This window comes from Monomorium pharaonis, chromosome 3 (genome assembly GCF_013373865.1).
Source record: "Monomorium pharaonis isolate MP-MQ-018 chromosome 3, ASM1337386v2, whole genome shotgun sequence".
NCBI classification, from domain to species: Eukaryota; Metazoa; Arthropoda; class Insecta; order Hymenoptera; family Formicidae; genus Monomorium; species Monomorium pharaonis.
Window position 1 is genome coordinate 26,154,155 of NC_050469.1, and position 20,800 is coordinate 26,174,954.

The window sequence follows — 20,800 nt, forward strand, 5'->3', positions numbered from 1 at the left end:
AACATCTTTTATATATAAAAAAATTACTTAACTTAGTAAATAATAATATTTTCTATGTACTAATCTAATAATTTTTTTTCGAATTCTAATTTTATTTTTCTTAATATTTTTTTGAATATATTATTATTATTAGTTTGAAATGTTTCCTCTATTTAAAAAGTTAAAAAATTTTAACATTATGTGTTTGGCTATACTTTAATATATTTTTTTGTAATAATTACTAATAGACTGATGCAATACTTAATTCAGTAATTAAATGCGAAATCTTTGCAAAGAATATTGATACTCTGATACACATGAGAGTTATTTTTGCAACTATTTTTTCACTTTTAATCGTTATTAAAACTTGATTGTACAAATCAGCTTATTGTCTCAGTGAAAGATGCAATCGTTACCTTAACGAGCGTTGCGTATTTCACTAAAAAAACCGATAACAAACGAAGCACAAATTCGTTACATTTTGTCCAGCTTAACCTTTTATGTATGCACATCAAATACAATTTAATTTAAAAATTTGCAAAAGTTGCAGCAACATTTACCGTCGTGATACATGATTATGATCTTTATAACAACAATAGGATATATTTAATTGCCAATAATTGAATAACAACGAATATGTACATACATACATACTTTCTTTCCACGTTCTTCCAGATTATCACTTATTTTAAAAGATTTCTTTTCAATACGAGATCAACTTATTAACGAACACTTAATTAAATATCTATTCTGTATGTTCGTTGAAATGTTTAATAAAAATTTTTAAGAAAAGAATTACACAATTAAACAAATTGTTCAAACTAAGATAATTTTAACTAATGATGTAACTTGTTTTTTTTAATTCTTTAATTATTTACCTATTAAATAATTATTAGACATTACGTTAGTAATAATTCCATGCATAAATCTTTCCACTATTTAAGATTTTTTTACGGATGTTTTAAAAAAAGACTAAAAGTTATATCCGCCATATTGATAACTCAAGTACACGAAAAATAAAAAAATCTTCCGCAGAAAATGGCTTTGCAAAATTATGTGTCGTGTAATTCGAGCGAACAAATAGAATTTTATCTGCATGAAGATGTGCAATTGTCTATATAATAATGGCAGTGTTGCGTACACAAACGGAGAAATTCCGCAAACGATGTGAACTTTGAATCTCTTTAAATCAAAATTATTTTCACCTGATGTACCAAGAATTATAGACCGGTTATTAACTTTAGTAAACTCAATTCAAACGGGGCCTTTGTTTCTCCCGGCAACCAAGAGCACAGGTGAACAAAAGACAAGGTAAAACTACAGGTATATAAATTAGTCAGGCTAACTGTATATTCTTGTAAGTGTTAGTTAAAATAACGGATTAAACCGCAATATTTTACTATTGATAAACTTTGCTTCTCTAATGACAGTTGAAATTAAGTAAAATTAGGTGAATTAAAAATATCAAGGTTGATTAAATTGATATCAAGGATTGCGAATATCGAAAAAAGACATATAATATATCTTATAAATGCCCCTTTTTTAAGAAAAAAAAAGCTTATCGGAATACAGCACTAATGAGCCACTTGATGAATCTTTTGTGCGCATGTGAACTTTGAATCTCTTTAAATCAAAATTATTTTCACCTGATGTACCAAGAATTATAGACCGGTTATTAATTTTAGTAAACTCAATTCAAACGGGGCCTTTGTTTTTCCCGGCAACCAAGAGCACAGGTGAACAAAAGACAAGGTAAAACTACAGGTATATAAATTAGTCAGGCTAACTGTATATTCTTGTAAGTGTTAGTTAAAATAACGGATTAAACCGCAATATTTTACTATTGATAAACTTTGCTTCTCTAATGACAGTTGAAATTAAGTAAAATTAGGTGAATTAAAAATATCAAGGTTGATTAAATTGATATCAAGGATTGCGAATATCGAAAAAAAACATATAATATATCTTATAAATGCCCCTTTTTTTAAGAAAAAAAAAGCTTATCGGAATACAGCACTAATGAGCCACTTGATGAATCTTTTGTGCGCATGACTTTTTCTATACTGTTGGGGGTTGGTTTCCGCCGGATGACGACTGGAAGGGTGTGCGGCGGGAGCAGTTTAAGCCGAGCTTTATATAAGGGTAGTCTGACTTTGAAATTCAGCCACTAGTTTTGATTGATGCAACCGGGACGGATCCATTGCATTCTTCGTTGCTCGTCTCCCTCGAGTTCTTTCAACGGACCACATCGAGAGCACATCCGTCATCGATCCTACCGTTCTTTCTCATTAATCAGAATTCCCTCCCTACTGTGGAATAAGGTTTCCGTTTGACGGAAATTGACACCGGAAGTTCCATTTGACAAGAAGTATGCCGCTGAATTTAAGCATCGATCTGTCAGACGACGTTTTCATCCTTGAGAAACGGATATCAACCGGTATCTACACTTTCGCAGCGATCATGCTGGGCTTTATCGGATTTTTCGGCTTCGTCTTCAACCTGCTAGTTATAGTAACCATTGTCAAGAACGTCAATGTACTATGGACGCCCAACAATGTGATACTTGTTAATTTGGTTGTAAGTATTTCAAGTTTAATAATTAAATTTGATTTTTCTGATCAAAATAGAGATTAATTTCTATAAATACAGAAATGCGATTTTAAAAATAATTTGCAATATTCAGTTTAATAAAGTCTTTTTAAAAATATGTATTTATGTATGCAATAGCCCAGATAGCTAAATGTTTTTGATGTTGCAGCCATGTTACTAACAAACGTTGCAGCAACTAATTTAGACCAGCAAGGAAATCTCGCGTATCCGAAAATTCTGATTTTAATTAAACTTGGCATAAATGTAGAGGGGATAAATACATGACTTTAGAAACTTTTCGTTTGGGCTTATAAATGGTTTAAAGGATTGAAACCACCCTTCAAAGGTAAAGACATTTTTGCTTTTTTGCGATATATCTCGTAAATGAAACGAGATATCAAAAAATATTTTATACAAAAGTTTTACAGTATAATTATCTCTATTTAACTGTGCTATTTATTTTTTGAAAAAAAAATTTTATAAAATGTATAAAACATCTTTTAATATTTTGTTTAATTTACGAGATACTTCGAGAAAAGGCAAAAACTCTCAACTTTTGAAAGGTGGTTTCAACTCTCTAAACCGTTTGTAAGTCCAAACAAAAAATTTCCAAATTTATGTATTTACCCCCTCTATATTTATGCCAAGTTTCAATAAAATCAGAATTTTTTCGGGTTCGCGAGGTTCCCTTGTAAGTCGGAACAAGGTAAGACAGCATTCTGTGTATTCAGCGGAGAATGTAGCAGTAGAACTGTTGTAAAATTCTTTTATACGATTGGTTTATATATTTAGATCCAACAGGAACTAAGTGCAAGAACCCATCATGTTGGAGAATTTTACAACAATTCCACCAGTACATTCTTCGCTGAACGCAACCATTATAGCTAGGTTGGACTCGTATAAATTCTATTTTTAACAATGATAAATTGATAGCAATATGTTAGCATCAATTTGTTATCAATCATTTGTTGCTGTCATGCTGCTGTTATATAGCAAACAATATAATAATGTACTATTATTGCAGATTGATCCTTTTTAAAATGTCTTCAACTGATTATACATATAAATAGTCATATTGTTGAATTCGTAATGCATTTTATTTCGATGTTGGCAAATATATAACAACAGATGTCAGTTTGCTCAAAATGCTACATCACAGTTGGTTATCTGGGTATCTTAAAAAAGATTAGAGAATCGATAACAGTGATACATGTTAGTGATATTTCTGTTAAATTTACTTAATTTTTGCTAAGTGTCAATCTGTTTAGTTTATATTTTAAAATAAACACACATACACACACACATATATGTATATATTAATATATTTTTACATTATATTTATATTTGAATAAAATAAATGAAGAGTTATATCTTTTAGAGTATTTACAACTGAAATAAAACTTTATTTATGTCAGCTGTGAATACTTTAAATGCACAAAAGGTTTTGTAAAAGATTCACGCCTAGATTTTTAATAAATCCGTAATAAAAAATAATATATATCTCTATGATTGTTCCTACATATATTTTTAGGGTCAATTTATAGAAAAAAAAACCCCTGCAATATACAGTTTACAAAAAATGTTTACAAAAACACCATGCCTATTCATTAATTAAAATCGCTGCAGTAATTTTACGTACGTCAATGTTTGTGAAAACATATTAAATATTTTAAAGCAGTATAAAATGGATGGTTTCTCCATCATGCAATTTACATCATAAATTAGCAAAGCATTAACACCAATTTCATATTTAATGTTTGTAATCTAGGTTTACATATTCGCGGCTATGCAGTTACGAGAGAAATCTAATCATTTATTCTATAATATAAAATTACAATGCAACAATATGGAACATGTTGTAATGTGGGTAAAATTATTTCTCTTCTGCTTTACCTAACCCACTAGACAGATAGACATTTTTGTTATAAAACAAAAAAATTATAATTTTGTAGATACAAGAGATTTTGTTCTCTAAATCTATCGAAGTTACTTTTTATTCACACATTTTTTATAAAGTTCACGATTTTATAAAGTTTACGATTTTATTAAGACAAAATGGGAAGGAAAAAGTCATTATTTGTATTTTTCTTTCTTTCTCTTTTTCTTGTCTATCAAATTTTAAAATTAAACTGTAATAATCTATGAATTTTCAAATGTTTTGATATTTGAAAATTCACAGATTATTATAGTATAATTTTAAATTTTGATACACAAGAAAAAGAGAAGTAGGTAGGTAGTGTTTTGAAAGGGCTTATTTTAAGAGCCCTTGATAAGGGCTACAAAAATATACAATAAAAAAGGGGAGCTTTGATTTAAGAAAATATCGATCATATTACCTGTCTTGAAAAGGTCACTTAAAATTACATACGCAATTTCATATTTTCATCATTTGTCCCCGTTAATATCCTTAATATACTCTTAATATATAATTTTTATCTAAAATGGTTTTCAGTATAAAGGCGAAATCTGGAGAATGGATCAGATTTTAGAAACATCCTGTAGCTTGATGTGAGGAAATAAAATTAAAACATTTGGTCGAGCAAAATATGACGAATCCATAACGTTGCATTTTTTAATAATATCAGAGTAATTCACATATTATTATTACAGTAATGTATTTTATTAATTAATATTTTATTAATAAAAGTCGAGTACTTTATTAATTAAAATTTTGTAATAATATTGTACATTTACATTTTATATAATTTACATATAATAATTAAATAATTAGGGTATAATTATTTACATTTGTAATTAATGTAAATACATAGATAATTTTCTTTTAAAAGTTTTAGAAATAAGTTTTAGGAGATCATAAATTTTTTATAAACAGATTTACAAGTGTATATTTTTTACAAACACTACTATTGTAATAATTTTATAAAATTTTTTTACTTAAACCATTAGCATATTTTTTATATAATTATTTGTATGTCTTCTTTTTAAAATTTTTTATTAACTTATTATTCGCAAAACTATTAAAAAAATTATGATTAAGCTAATCAAACCAACAACATTTTTGTAAAAATTAATGAGAGAAAAAAGATGTAATATGTAAAAATACATTTTATTCGATATATTACATTTTTTGTATATTATATTTTATATACAAAAAGTACAAGCAAAAGATAAAGTTGTGATTCGTGTTTGATTAGCTTCATCATATGCAACTTTTTTGGAATGCGATCACAAGTTAATTAATACAAGATATTTTACTTAAGCAGACAGTTTAAGCATTAGAAAGATCATATTTCGAAATGTCAAGTCACTTCTAGGTAGAAAATAAGAATGAAAAACCATTAAATAGTTGGATTTATGTGACAATCAGCTATTTCATCATACAGCTAAGAATTTTTTTACGATGTCACATGATGCATTAACAATGAAGAAAGAACTTGAAACTTTATTAATGGTATAAACATAAGAAAAATGCAGTATTATTGGGAATTATAATAGATAGTTAAAAACTACAATAGATTCTGAATATCAAACGTAACATTTTAATTTAAAACTTCTTTTATGATATAAATATGAGAGAAATACAATGTTGCTGAGAATTATAACAGATCGTTAAAAACTATAACAATAGATTCTGAATATCAAGCGTAGCATTTTACTTTTTTCATAATGTATAAATTTCATTTAAAGTCTTAAATTACATAATAAATGTATTTCAAGACGAGTTTACAGAGAAATATAAGAATATTGTTAACATATATTTTAATAATAAATAATGTTACAAAAAACTTTTTAACAATAAAAGTTTATAAAATGTTGTGAAATTATTAATCCAAAAATTAATAATTCACATAAAAATGGATTTTTATTGAAGAAAAGGAATATACAATTTTTTATAAAAAATTAAGATAACTCTTTTTAAAGGTACATGGTTTCAGACGGCATGTATAGCTTTGTTTATTTATTATATTATTGTTAGTTTCTTTTATTTATGTTTAATAAAACTCTGCGTTGTTTTATTTGTCTTGAACTATTTCTGTAAATACCTTCTTTAGCATTTGCAATTCGAAATAACAGTGTAAGTGTAAAATAAAAGCTTTATGCAGTTTATGCAACTTAATGAAAGGCAAGGGAGGAAGCTAAGTTCTAATAATTTTGAAAAATAATCAGTTCTCGATGTTATTATAAAATTATTTACATACATATTATAAAATTATTTACACTACGCTTTAATAATTCGTTCCGCGACTCCTCTTGCGGAGCAAGGGAAATGGATATGATGCCACGAGTATATTCCTCCATTCCCCTTGCCCCGCGAGAGGGGTCGCGGAACGAATTATTGAAGCGCAGTGTATCTGCATTGACTTTATATAAGTGACGAATGCAATATGTTTAGTACTACGTGCCTATGACACAGGAAAATAATGCTAAATATATAACTTGTTAATATAAACTCTCAACAGCTGTAGCGGCTCTAAATGCTTAATTATATTTTGTGCCATTAGTATAAATAGTTGCAAGCGTATTTGTAATGTTTTACACGTTTATTATGACAGGTTGGAGATTTCTTAGTTGCTGTACTGGGCAGTCCTTTCGCAATGATATCAGCGATCGCAGGTCAATGGTACTGGGGTCACGGAGCATGTCTATGGTATACGCAAATTATTGTTATTATGCAAAAAAATACCGTTAGTCAAGATAATATTTTTATTTCTCTATTGATAATAAAATTTATTCCTATAAATTAAACTTAAGAATGCATAAATATTTCATAAGTTTTGAACGCAGTTTATAAAAGTATGCACATGTTGTTGTCCATAAAAACTAAATAGCTAAACAAATTAAACTCTGAAATAAAAACAATTTAAATGTAAAAAGTTAAATATCAGATTTTTAATATTAGCTGTAATATTTTTAATCATTTTAATCGATTTAATTGTTTTTATTTAAATCGCCAACAAAATTTTCTTCCTCTATAATAATACACATTATTAAAAAATCAAATTTAAATTAATTCCTTGAATTAAATAATATTTAATTAAATTAAAATATTATTTAATTCAACAAATTGATTTAAATGTATTTTTTTAACAATGTATATTTATTTAACGTTAATATTATATTTAACTTCTTTAAAATTTATTTTAATACAAAATATGTAATTAAAAGAACAATTTCATTCAATCAATCTATGGTTAAGTTACACTTAGTTTCAAAATTACTTAATTTTAAACATCTATATTAATAGTAAACTATCTATATTAATGTATGCCACCTAATAAATAACAAAGAAAATAAATTTGAGTAAAATTAAATATTTTTTTAAATTGTTTAACTTTATTGTTTTATATTAAGTAGGTATGACTATATATTTAACAATAATTCAAATTACATATAATTTGACTGTAATATTAAATTGCACATTTGACAATGCACATTTAAAAAATTATATGTTGGAAATATCTAGATAGCCAAGTTCGTCGAAAATAGATCTTGTAGTAAATAATTCATAAAAACTTTTTTTTAATAAAAGAGATATCTACTTAATATTTACTCAAAAATAAAATCTTTTTAAACAATGTTATACGAGTCTTTTAAAAATAAAATAAAAAGTAAGAAAAATTGTTAAATTTTTACCTAGAAAGAATCGACTTCATACAATCGACAATACAAAGTGAATCGACTTCAATTAAAACGTTGCAAGCGACTAATAGACGTCTATCAGACAATCTATTATTTATTACTCATTGAAAATTGAGAGCTAAAGTAATAAAATAAAATTAAGAGTGCGTTCGGAAAGACGCTATTATCACTATCAGCATAAGTCTGTCTTTGTTCTGCTTTTAATAAGCAATGAAGAGAACTAATGTTGGCAGCGCTAATAGCGTCTCCCCAAACGTATTCTACGTGACTATTAAAGATTAAAATTAAAAAATTTACAAAAAGTTTAAAGGCAAATTGAGAGTAAAAAAAATAGAGTTTAATGTAGTTTTTTTCTTGAAATTATAATAAACATTGTAAATACGTAAAGAACTTAAAGAGATTAATTCACAAATAATTTGCTTATTTGTGAAACTAAACTATTTTTAATTCAATATTTGATTTATATTACGCATTTGTTTAATTGTAAGAATCAAATCAATTTTTTTGTTTATCAATTTTTTCTTTTTCTAACGTTAGGTACGCATGGTTTATGACTACCATGGGATTTGCTAGTATCGGTAATCTGACAGTGATGGCAATGGAAAGATTCCTGCTAGTCACATGTCCAATGAAGACATTATCATTAAGGTAAAAAAAAAAGATCAATTTCTTTTCTACGTACGCTTTTCAAGATAAAAATTATATAAGCTGAAATATTTATATAAATATTATTTCTCTTACTTATCTTGCCAACCCTATCTCTAAAATTTCCTGAAAAAATTGTAAATTTTTCTGTAAATTTATAATTTAACAAAACGCATATTGTCAAAGAAAACACTTTTGCTTTTTCTTTATGAAAATTTATTTCCGAAAAACAAGCTTTTTCTTTTCACGACAACATGGTGAAATGATTAACTTGCACATTCCTCGACTTTCTATCACACACTTTCATCGCAACGTTCTCCGGGAAGTGATATTACTCATCACACCTAGGAGATGATCGTTAACACCTTCAAAATGTAATTTGCGATGAATTTTAATTACATCTCACTCTCTTATTTTTTCTGTCGTATACCATGCACAAGAAGATGAGCATAAGTAACAAAACATGTTTAAATGACAAAAGACTGTTAGGACTAAGTAGTACTAGGTTGTGAAACGTATTGCGTAGGAATCTTATTTTCTTCACGACAATCTGTAAAGTGATTGCATACAATTTGCTCACGTTAAGCAACATCAAACGTAAATCACTTCAATAAAATGCCAATTATATTAACATTACATCTTTATTTATTCACCACGGACATTATTGCAGGTCACTGTAATATCAAGAAAAATGCAATATCATCGTTTTGACACTGCTTCAAGGTCCTTTATTACTCATACTTTTGCAATTAACGAAGCTTAAAAATAATCTCCTTGTTATCGATAAAATCCTATTTTACGCACGAGAAAGTGGTAGTATAACAGACTAAAAAGGTGAATTTATAATCTGTTTTAACAGTAAATCCGTGATTTTACTAACGAGTTAACCATTTCACTAACGAGTTAGAATTCCGTACTGGAAGATTAATAATCGACGATTAATGGTATAATCAGTATTTATTCTATCAGTGTCTATCATCTGTGTATTTATGTGTTGACAGAAATAAATTTGATCAATTAAAAATCAATTATAAGAGAAAACAAATACAAAGAGAATGTTTATTGTAATTAATTTATAGACATAAGATACTGAGTTGGCAATAAAATGTTAAAAGTAAACAAAAGTTTAAAAATTAAAGAATAATTTTTTTTTTATTAAATTTTAATTAAACTTTAACAAGAAATATTTTACTTATCGAAGTAACGTTAAAAATACAAAATTGTTTAAAAACCGTATTTTTAGAAAATTATATCTACATTTTTGTTGTAAAAAGTTTGACAACAAATGTACATATTTTTAAATTTGTAAATTTTTTTCAATATTTTATAAAAAAACTGTTAATATACTATTTTTTTTATATAATTAAAACTCAATATTAATTGAGAAATAAACCTGAACATTTTTACTTTATTCGAATGCAATAATAGTATTTGCAATAATTGACGTAACAATTACATAACAATTAACGACATAATTTGATATTAATTTGTATCTTATAATTAGTACAAATGTGTATATTGCATTATTGCATAATTAAATTTCTTCTTGCAATTAAAATCAAATTCAGTTTGAATTAGATGATGAAGAGTTGATGTTACATTATCATTATCACGCAAGAAGTGCTCTCATTTCTATTGAAAATGTTTCTATGCGAATACATTGAATTTCTGTTTTTATATCAAGAAAACTGCATGTAGAAAAACATTACAGCGAAGAAATTCCATATTGCCACTTTTTACCTATTTTATGTATCTTTAGTTTACATTTTACGCTTTCCTTAACTATTTATTTATACTTGTTTACATTGTACGTTTTATTTACAAAAAAACATTTTTTTCACAATATAAGTAAAATAAACAAAATGAGAAAAACACACAATTTGACTTGATTAATATAAATAAACTCAAATTTCTAATAGTGATACGATTCGATATAATATTTCTTGTAAGATGTTCTAAGCAGAATACTTATCTTTAGAAATCAATTATTACAGACATGCTTACCTACTGGCGTTTTTGGTTTGGATATACTCTCTTTCTTTGTCGTTACCACCGTTCTTCAACTGGGGATCTTACGGTCCGGAGGCAGATAACATGTCCTGCAGTGTATCCTGGGAAAAACACAATCTTGAGACGCGAAACGATACTTACATCGGATTTATATTTATCTTTGGATTCTTCCTTCCTGTTATAATAATCATCAGTAGTTACTACGGCATAATAAGGAGTTTAAAGAAAATTGGAAAAAGAATTGGTAAAGAATAACACTTTTTAAATTTTAATTTACAAAAGTTGTATAAAATTAAAACCATAACTTCTCTTCTTTTAAGATAACGTTAAATGTAATTTTGGCAAAAATAGAAGAAAGGATTAACTTCAAATTTATGCAAAACTACTATTTTTTTTAATTTTACTTTATTTCATAAAGCATTTCTAAATTAACTTTTTTCCAATTGTTTTTAATAAAATTAATGTTTATTGATAACATAGAAAATAAAAGATTTAAAAACATTTTAATTTTATGAAGCATTTATAAATTAACTTGACAGATTGTTGTTCTTAATTATTTGTCTCGTTTTAGGTGCAAATAATAGAAGAGAGAAGAAAGTCACTAAAATGGTATACTTGATGGTTTTTGCTTTTCTAATTGCCTGGTCGCCATACGCCATCCTTGCACTCGCAACTCAATATTTCTACGTAAATATTTTTAATCACAAAAAATTCAACCTTTCTAAAGATTTCAAAACGGTTGTTGCAGTGCTAGTTTTTAACTAGTTATCAATTAATTTTCCTAAATTGTATTTTACAAGGATTCTTAGATCGCTGCGTGACGTAAACAAATAACAAGAGACGGTATATTACAGCATACATATTTCAATAGCGAATTTTTTTTATCCGAGCAACGAGGCCAATCTCCTCGTGATTGACTAGCCATATCAGAATCTAATGACTGAAGCGCCGGTAGCTTGTCTAATGGCTTCATTAATTTTGCACAACAGGCTATGAAGAATTATTAAGCTGAAAGGTGATTCGCACGTATATGATTGCAGGTACAAACCTCTCATATAGTAGCGGTGCTGCCAACGCTCCTTGCGAAATCCTCCATCTGTTACAATCCCATAATATACGCAAGTATGACTGTCCAATTTCCTAACATTTGGAAGAAGATGTTTTTCATCAATGGGAATAATACAACAGCACGGAATGAGCAACAACGTGGAAGCGAACTACAAACGAGAAGATCTGTCATTCAATTGAGTTAAACGGAAAGACATAGATAATAATAATCATATATAACTACATGACCTGGCAATTCTCAAAGATAAAGAGAGAAAGAAAGATAATATGTGAGGAGGATGTCGTAAGGGACCAATAATACTTTATAGTTTACACTCAACTACTATAAGATCAGTGACTCGACTCTTCTGTACAAATCGATTTTATTGATATAAATATACTTTCATTTCTTCGCTCTTTTCTGATTTTAATTTAATATAGGAATGCTACTGCAGTTGAATTTTTATCCAAGCGCTAATTTAAGTTTAATATAGCGTTCCTGTTATTAAAATTTTGACAGCTTAAAATAGTTTAGACTTTTACATTAAAATAATTCAATTATTCTAGCATCTTACAATAGTAGACATAAAATAGACATTAAAAAATTCTTAATTATGTGAATGATCTTTTAGGGTGAAGGTAATGTAAAAAAAGTATGAATAGCATTCCAGAGTTAATACTGTGACGCAGGAGTTTCTCCGGGTATACACATCTCGAGAAGTTTGAAATTAATTTCGACGACGGGTCTGGTTGCAGACCAGACAAATTATTGTTCAACGTGCTACAAATCACGGTTTTTTTTACAGTTATGTTTGGAAATATATATTATATGTTCTTCACTAAATAATTAAATAAACAATGACATATGCTATAGATAAGACTCATTGTCAAAGAAATTTTAGTGTAATGTAAATGTAAAGAATAGAAAAAAAATTGTATTTCGTGCTATTATCTCGCTTACATGTCTACCGATCCGTCAACAAAAGGATCCGTTGTAAAATGCATGTTTCAATGTGCGAAACGTGAATGTGCTTCAAAAATTTTAAAGTTTAGGTATCTTTAAATCTAGAAACACACGTAGACAGCACAAAAATTGAGTCATAGAGATTTATTTTCGATAAACTATGTGTAAAATCCTGTGTGAAATAAGATCACGAAAGAACAAAAATAAACTACTATCAAATAACTAAAATAAACGTTTAACACATTGACTGTGCACTACAAAAATGAAAAACCTCGAGATTTATACGCGATCTAAACTTTGATATTAGCCAGTTTGGCGTCATCCAAACTTCGGTACTATCCGGCGCATTAAAACACCTGTTCTCTGATGAAGAAGAACACTCTCCGAAAACAAATTTGTCTGCAGAACGAGTTTACCTACTCACGCAAAAGAAACTTCCAACTTTCCGTGAACGAGAAAGTTTCAACTCGTTACTTTGCATCGTCTCACCAAATACACAATCTGTGCGCAATCTGCGCCCGATAAGATCAGATATCATAGTGAGGTTTCGGTTTAACCAATAAGGTGGTATCGCAAAACGGCCCATGAGAAAAGCCCAAATATCCATTACGACAGCTTCGGTTTTCGACTGTGAAACACGATGCGTATCGATTCTCTCGGCAAGATGAGTAGAGAGACATTATCTGGGTAGTGTCTGTATCGTTACACGATTTATTGAAATGCCGATGGAGCGTGTTACACGTGCCGCGTGCGTGCGAATGTGTATGCGTAAGAGGCAGAGTTGACAGGTTCGCAGGTCCTACATTGTTGAAACACGATCGTGCGATTGCGTTATATGAGCGACTGGCGCGCGGAATCGAGTATTACGATTCGTAACACGCGCAATTATGCCACATCGGAGAAAGTGAAATCGCGAGGAAAATGTATGGCTGCCGCGAGGCAGCCGCGACGCGTTCGCACCCCCCCCTGCTCCCCGCGAATTCTTATTAACATTTTCTGGCCGGGCCGCCTTTTAGCGGAGATTTTAGCGTCCCTCGATTAGCACGAAAAATCAAGGAACTCTATCGCACGCCGACGTCTCTATTATTTAACTAAGAAAGGCCGGTCCGCTCAGTAAATCAATGTCAGAGTTGCGTCTAAAAAAAAAGTCTCATCCTACGAAGATTCACAAAATTTCGTTTGTCACTAAGCTGTTTCCTCACTTGTTTTAATTAGCGTTCCTTAATAATGGGTTTTTCTTTTTTTTTTTTTTTAATATTGTAGTTTCTATTGTCCAACCATATAATCAGGAAAGTGAAAATAAGTATGAAGCCGGTACGGATCAATGTTCGCGTAGTCATATAAAAATGGTAAAACACTTTTCAGTGTGTGAAATTGCGATTTCAATTAACACAGCCTCCTTTGCCGCGAGCTACAAGTGTTAGAATATTAGAGGTCTTTTAGTGACGACTTCAGTTATTGAGATAAAATCTCTCGATTGTCATCAAATAATAATTACAGCGTAATGAAATTATACTTGTTTATATTTGTAAAATGCTTCTTAGCCTTACTATTTCTGTCAATTTATTCCTCCTTGTGCGATTTAATCTTAAACTAAATTAGTCCCGTGATTTTGTACGTTTTATGCTTTTTAGAAATTTATGTTTAACATAGAAATATTTAACATAATCTAATTTATGGCCAAAATTTAGTTGTTACATCAGAACATTACATTAGTACAAATTAATTAAACATTTTTTTCTTCGGCGGATCTCTTAGCATTTTTGTCACTTTCACTTGTCATCATTTATTAATCAAATCTCATAATTATGTAATCAAATTATAAGTTGGATTTACGTTTTCTCTTCGTCACGCCTTCAATTAGAGTCACCGCTTATCGCGAGAAAATACACTGCGGGTGTACTCGACTTAGATGATATAATTACATCACAACTTTCCTTTATTAAAAATAATTTGATCATGCTCTCGTGCTTCCTAAGAGCTTAGGATTAAAAATAAAAGATGTTGGCGGTCTTTTCGCGGAGCAATAACCGGAAAAATTAACTCAGCGGTCTACCATGACCAATGTTATTCTAGACGATGAGGAATCCACGCTGCATACGCGCTGAAAGTTAACGCGAGATGTTGCATGAGCAAGAAAAAGCGCGACTGACAATGAGAAAGCATCGGCGCGACTCAGGCTACACTTAAAATACTAATTATAAGATACAATAATCGAGGTCAGTCACCTCAAGACCATCTATTTCATAGCTATCTTGGCACGGTTGCGTTTACATCATGGTCATGTTTTTATTACATTCCTGCTTGACATGCGTGATACGCGACTGTCAAATGAAAGAGACTCATACAAAACATGTTCAAGGCGCTCGTCAATTTTTAATTTTAATTTAGCTTAATTTGTATACAAAGCCTGAATGTTGTCTGTAAATATTGCTTAAAAAATAATTTGTTAATAAAGAAGCAAGAAGCTTTTTTTGTCTTAATCTCTTACTTACTACCTTGATTCCTTTTTAATTAATAAAATCTTCGTTCCTTCTTTTTTTATTGATTGAATTCAAACAACATTTTGGAACTTTTTTATTAGTGCAGGGTTTACTAATCGAAGATATAAATAATGCGATGCAAAAGAAATCTTTTTAATGGTGTTTACGGTTACGTCTCGCCTGAAATGAAAACATCAAAGTGCTCTTTGTTCTGTCAGTATAACTGAGAGAAAGATTATTAAAAAGACAAGAGTAATAGAATGACGATATTTAAAAAAAGATGCACATTTCTTGCAGATATAAACTGCAATAAGTTATTAATTTTAAGAATTGAATTTGATCAAAGAAGTATTTTGGCACACAATTTGAAACAATTAGAAACCGATTACGACAATCCGTTTTTAATATAATTTTGAGAGAAACATGTTGGTTTTATTAACAATTTTCAATGTTTTAACAAGCTCTCTTACGTACTTAATCAAAATTTTCAGCCTACAGATAGTCTTCTCCGGAAAAACTTTTTTCTAATTTTCTTTTTATTTTTACTTTTCCGGATTCTGTAGTTTCAACCATATAATTAGAGTCAAATTTTTAGTAATATGTTTTTAAAATTTCACAAAATATTAGAAATAAATTTTTTTAAGTCCCGTGAGAAAATTTCCTTAAAAGTGCGAAACGCAATGTTTACTGTGCCAATTGACACATAGTACAGGAACAATTTACACAAGTTATAAAACGACACAACTTCAAGTTCGATGTCACTGTTCGCAATGATATCCCTCGGTAATAATTGTATGGATAAGGATCTTATGTAATTCGTTTTTGTCGGTATTTGCGTGCGACTAGCGTCGACGGAATTGCAGAATTAAGTATGTGCACACAAACTCGACATTACAGAATCACGGTCTCGCCAAACAGAATACAGATAATTTACAAAGCTGTATCGTATCCGCAGTGGCTCTAGGAAAGTAACCAAAGTTACATAATCTCGTTAATTAAAGGCGTCTCGTTAAATTATGCAGCAGCCGCATGTACCAAAAACACTTTGAAGGGGGTAGTTTCGTTTAGATGTTACCCGTGTCTCGTCGTAAATTCAAAATTAAACACACTCTGTAATGAAACGGATGGCAGCCCGATCTATTCTGTTTACTAGATACTCAGGTAACTCATTATAATACCAACGAATTTCTAGCTACACTTTTCAATACGATAAATTTAACGAACCTCTCGCTGGAAAAATAATTAATCTTTTTTTAACAAAATTCATTAAACCTAATTGCAATTCGATATGAATGATTAAAAATTCTGTTTATCGGAGCTGCTCGAAAATTTACGAGTGAACGTCGAAGGTCGTCGCTGCACGCGGCACACTTTTGCAGGGTGCGGCAAGAATTGATAATCCAAGACAAGCAAATAAGTTAGACGAAAGCTTCCAAATAACTATTTTCTGAAACTAATAGTCCAGTTCCGCGAATACTGCGCTACGTTAAGGTTTCGCTTCATTAACCTGAAAGTATCGATTTATCCCGTTCGTTATTACTCAGAAATTTATGAATCACCGATTGCCGTATCGAGTAATAACATGCCCTAGTCAATTTCCTTTTGTCGCTGGCGCCGGCGTGAAAGGTTTCCGCAATGATTTACCTCGTCGATATTTATATACAATAAAAAATATAACAAATTACTAATTCATACTTCTTGCGCGCTTGTGCGCGTTATGCTAGAATCGAATATGCCCGTCAATAGATTATTGCACGTACAAATCGTAGAAACGGTTTCCCGTTTCCATTAACTGTTTTACTTTTAGCAAAAAGAGCGACGATTTAACGAGCTCCACTTTGAATTTGTTGATTTATTGTTAGAGATTTATCTTTCTTTCGCAAAGAGGTCTACTATTCGTTACTTCCTTAATTGAGATATCTCTTGGAAAACTAAACGTGACATTATCGAAATTATTAATATAATACGATTTATTCCATTTCATTATATTTCCACATTTTGAATTAAGATCACGGAGGATATTAAAAGAAAATATTGAACGTTGTACTGTATTAATACTGATAAAAACATGATTTGCTTAGATAAATAGAGAAATTAAAATCCATAGTTCATACACAATTTATGGCTTCTTTGTATATAAAATCTACTAAAAAAAAATCTGACTTAACCTGTATAATATAATTGCGCTACATGTTGCGTCTTGCGGAACAATCCAAGGTATTTGTATAATCGACAAAAAATTATTTTTCACCGAAGTGAAAGGCTTCCAGGAATCCTCATATATTATACATTGTAAACATTTTGTTACAAATGACTCACAATGACAATTAAAGGAAAGGAAAAGGAAAAATGTGGTCTACTATACCAATTTTAGGGTTTAATTTCTCGGGTCTTCATTGCTTATGATACGAAAATATTAATTGTTACAAAGTATGACACAGTATTATAAGAAGTATCGTCTGGCAGAAGACACTTTCTAGTTTACATATGTTCTCCAAGTTTCATTTTCAGCTATTATTTACTATTCAAGAATAAGTAAGATACGTCAGTACTGGTGACCTTTCTCCATTTTCTATTACCTTGATCATCGGTTGATCACCGTACAACCTGTATCTAGCGTTCGTGAGAGCACAGCAAGTGATGGACGGACACGTGGAAGAATTCACGACACGAGTCGCCCGCGGCATGGCGCGTCGCTTTCTACGTCGAGCGCCGAAAACTCGAGACGGCCCCGAGAAAACGATACCCGAAACCGGATATCACCCAAATACGAGCGGCCGTGGACGCAAAGTGAGGAAAGAAGAACTTGTTTTCGGAGGCGGTTAACGAAGACGCCGTAATGAAATATAGGATGCCGTCGCGCCCAATTCTCCCAAGATACGATTAATCCCGGCTGATAGATTGCATGAATAATCGATAACGATATAAATATACGTGGTATGTAGTGTTTTATAATCTCGTGTAAAATTGTGTTTATAAACTAGAAAGTGTTGTGCAGAGAAATCAGAGATGATGTAAGGGTATCGATAAAATTTCCACCTTATTTATATATAAACAATATTCGCGCCGTAAGTTTTACGTTAGATGGAAGAGATAAAGGAATGTTTCTCCCTCGTTTCTCTCGTGTGTCTTTTTTTTTTTAGCCCGTGCTATAGCTTCATTTTATCTCTTTTATCGTGGTAACGTAAATCCGGGATTTGGAAAGCCCATTTTTAACGGTCCCGAACATTCAATTCTTTCGCGTCAGTTTACACTGGCATCGTTTCGCATCGTATCATTAATATGAATGTCAGAAAATAATTGCCTGCAGAACTATTATATTAGAAATATGGCACAGAGTAATGCGAAGTGTTTTATGTCGGGCAACGTTATCAACGTTAAAATATTACGGCAACCGCTAGATTCATGATATAACAGCACGTTGCGGGCAATCTCGTGAATGTACCAGAATATGGGCTATCTTTAGCCGCGGTATATCGAATTATTTCCGCGGCATCCCGCTGGTATATCAGGCACGCAATTGCCGATAATAATCAATATGCAAACGGAAGCTGCGTACCGCGGCGTGTCGGTCAAATGCGAACTGTCTAGTCGGAAATTTTCGATTAGTACTGGAGGGAAAGTCCGGTTCGTTGCGCAATGCGCGCGTCAACGGCTTTTCCGCGACGAGGCGAGGGACAAAAATCGCGGCACACGCCAATAAACACGGTTCGACAATAAACGCACGAGCGCGCGAGCCCGGAAGGAGTTTCTTCTCCCGCCGTTTCAATCCGATCCGTTGCGCGATGCGATTTCGTACGAAAAATCGAGAATAACGAAAACCAATGGCGGAAACGAGACAGAGTAGCGCGCGAATGGAGCTGGTAAATATTTTTTCTTCGTCACGGGGAACACGGATATTCCGGCGCTCTTCCCGATATTTTAGAAAGTTACCTCGATCAGAGGCGTTTCCCATCTGTTACGGCGGAACCGCCGATTCGACGGAATGTTGATTAAATTTCGGATGATCGACCGTGTCAAGCTTCTGCCGTCATAGAGTTAAAATTTAATGTTCCCCATCATACTTTTCTAAAAAAAAAAAAAAAAAAAAGAATGGACGAACACAATGGAGAAAGATCGACATAGGTCTTCTAAAATGGCACCCCCTTATTTTCTTAGAAACCAAACATTGCACTATATTAATCACTGATATAAACATGATCTGTTTAAATAATTAAAAAAAAATAAAAACCTATAGTTTATACATATACGTGGCTTTTTTCTGTATAAAATCTAAAATCAAATTTGAACTAGTTTAATACTTATACATATAGTTGCGTTACGTGTCTCACTCAAAAAAAAATTATGCAACAAAAATTGTGTGTAAAAATTAATCATATAACAGATAAATAATTAACAAATACTGTTAATAACAAATATGCATATTACACTTAATCAATTTACTGAAAGAAGCAGAAATTCTACATGTGACAGTTAAAAATTTTGGAAGACACTAAAATTAGCGATACATTTTGGTTGTGACATCAACAAAACATTTTTTTGTACGATGATTTAAATTAGTCTTTCCTTTTCCTTTAACATGAATCATTTGCATAAAATATTTACGAGAGGATTCCTAGAAGATTCTTAAAACATTTTCAGAATACAATTTCTCAGACTTCATTACTATAGTTATGTTGTAAAAACATTAATTATTATAAAATATAAAACAGAATTATAAAAACTGTTTATTTGGTTTGAAGAAGACACGTTTCAATCTATGTTTTTAAAGTTCTATTTTTAGCCTCTGTGTAAAAAAGACTATGTAAAAATAAAGTGATATGTCAATGTTAATAACCTTTCTCTATAAAATATAAAAAAATATTAAATACGAATAATATTTGCCATAAGGGGAATATCATAATCTGAATAAAACATAAACTTGATACAGTTATGACGCGTAGAATACTCACTGCCAGTGCACAAATTTGATATGAAATTTTAATATCCCACGTGCGGTTTCCAATTTATTAATTCCATCGAAAGTGTAAATAAAAAGTGATGACAGTATATATAACCGTAAAATACAGATTTCGAGAATAATGGAATATTGATCCCCAGTATAAACCAGCGAATGTGTCATTATGATTTTACGCAGCAATGAGTGTGCCGAGTATAACAATGCAAATTTTATGCAGCGATAATGGACGCACCATACATAAAAGTGCAAATTTAACGAAGAATAGGCATAATCGGGAAATATGCTGATTGATGTGACAATTATATAGGTAATATTAATTAGTAAAACATAGTGTATTAGGAAAATCGAAAAGTAGTGTCATTTTTATAAATAATATGAAGATTAGTATGTAATTCCATCCATATAATTTATTTTTTATTCAATAATATATAACCGTTATTATTTTCTATTATCTCTAGTCGTCTATTTATTCATTAATTAAGTTATTCATTAACTTTCTTACTCAAAGAAACTAATTGGTTT

At 30.4% G+C, this 20,800-nt stretch overlaps 1 protein-coding gene and 1 long non-coding RNA gene across 2 annotated transcripts; one reads left to right on the plus strand and one right to left on the minus strand.

Moving 5' to 3' along the window:
- The first annotated feature begins 151 nt into the window (after nucleotides 1–151).
- On the plus strand, nucleotides 152–20,169 carry LOC105839471 (melanopsin). Its single transcript, XM_012685805.3, has 6 exons — nucleotides 152–2,556; nucleotides 7,083–7,177; nucleotides 8,707–8,817; nucleotides 10,809–11,068; nucleotides 11,396–11,511; nucleotides 11,865–20,169. Exons 1-6 carry the CDS (start codon nucleotides 2,350–2,352, stop codon nucleotides 12,075–12,077), a joined length of 1,002 nt encoding a protein of 333 aa, XP_012541259.1. The 5' UTR covers nucleotides 152–2,349; the 3' UTR covers nucleotides 12,078–20,169.
- Nucleotides 6,993–12,006, minus strand: LOC105839472. Its single transcript, XR_004962413.1, has 3 exons — nucleotides 11,873–12,006; nucleotides 10,819–10,925; nucleotides 6,993–7,172 (listed from the first exon to the last, which is right to left on the minus strand). It is a non-coding gene; the product is annotated as an uncharacterized LOC105839472 (long non-coding RNA).
- Nucleotides 20,170–20,800: the final 631 nt, after the last annotated feature.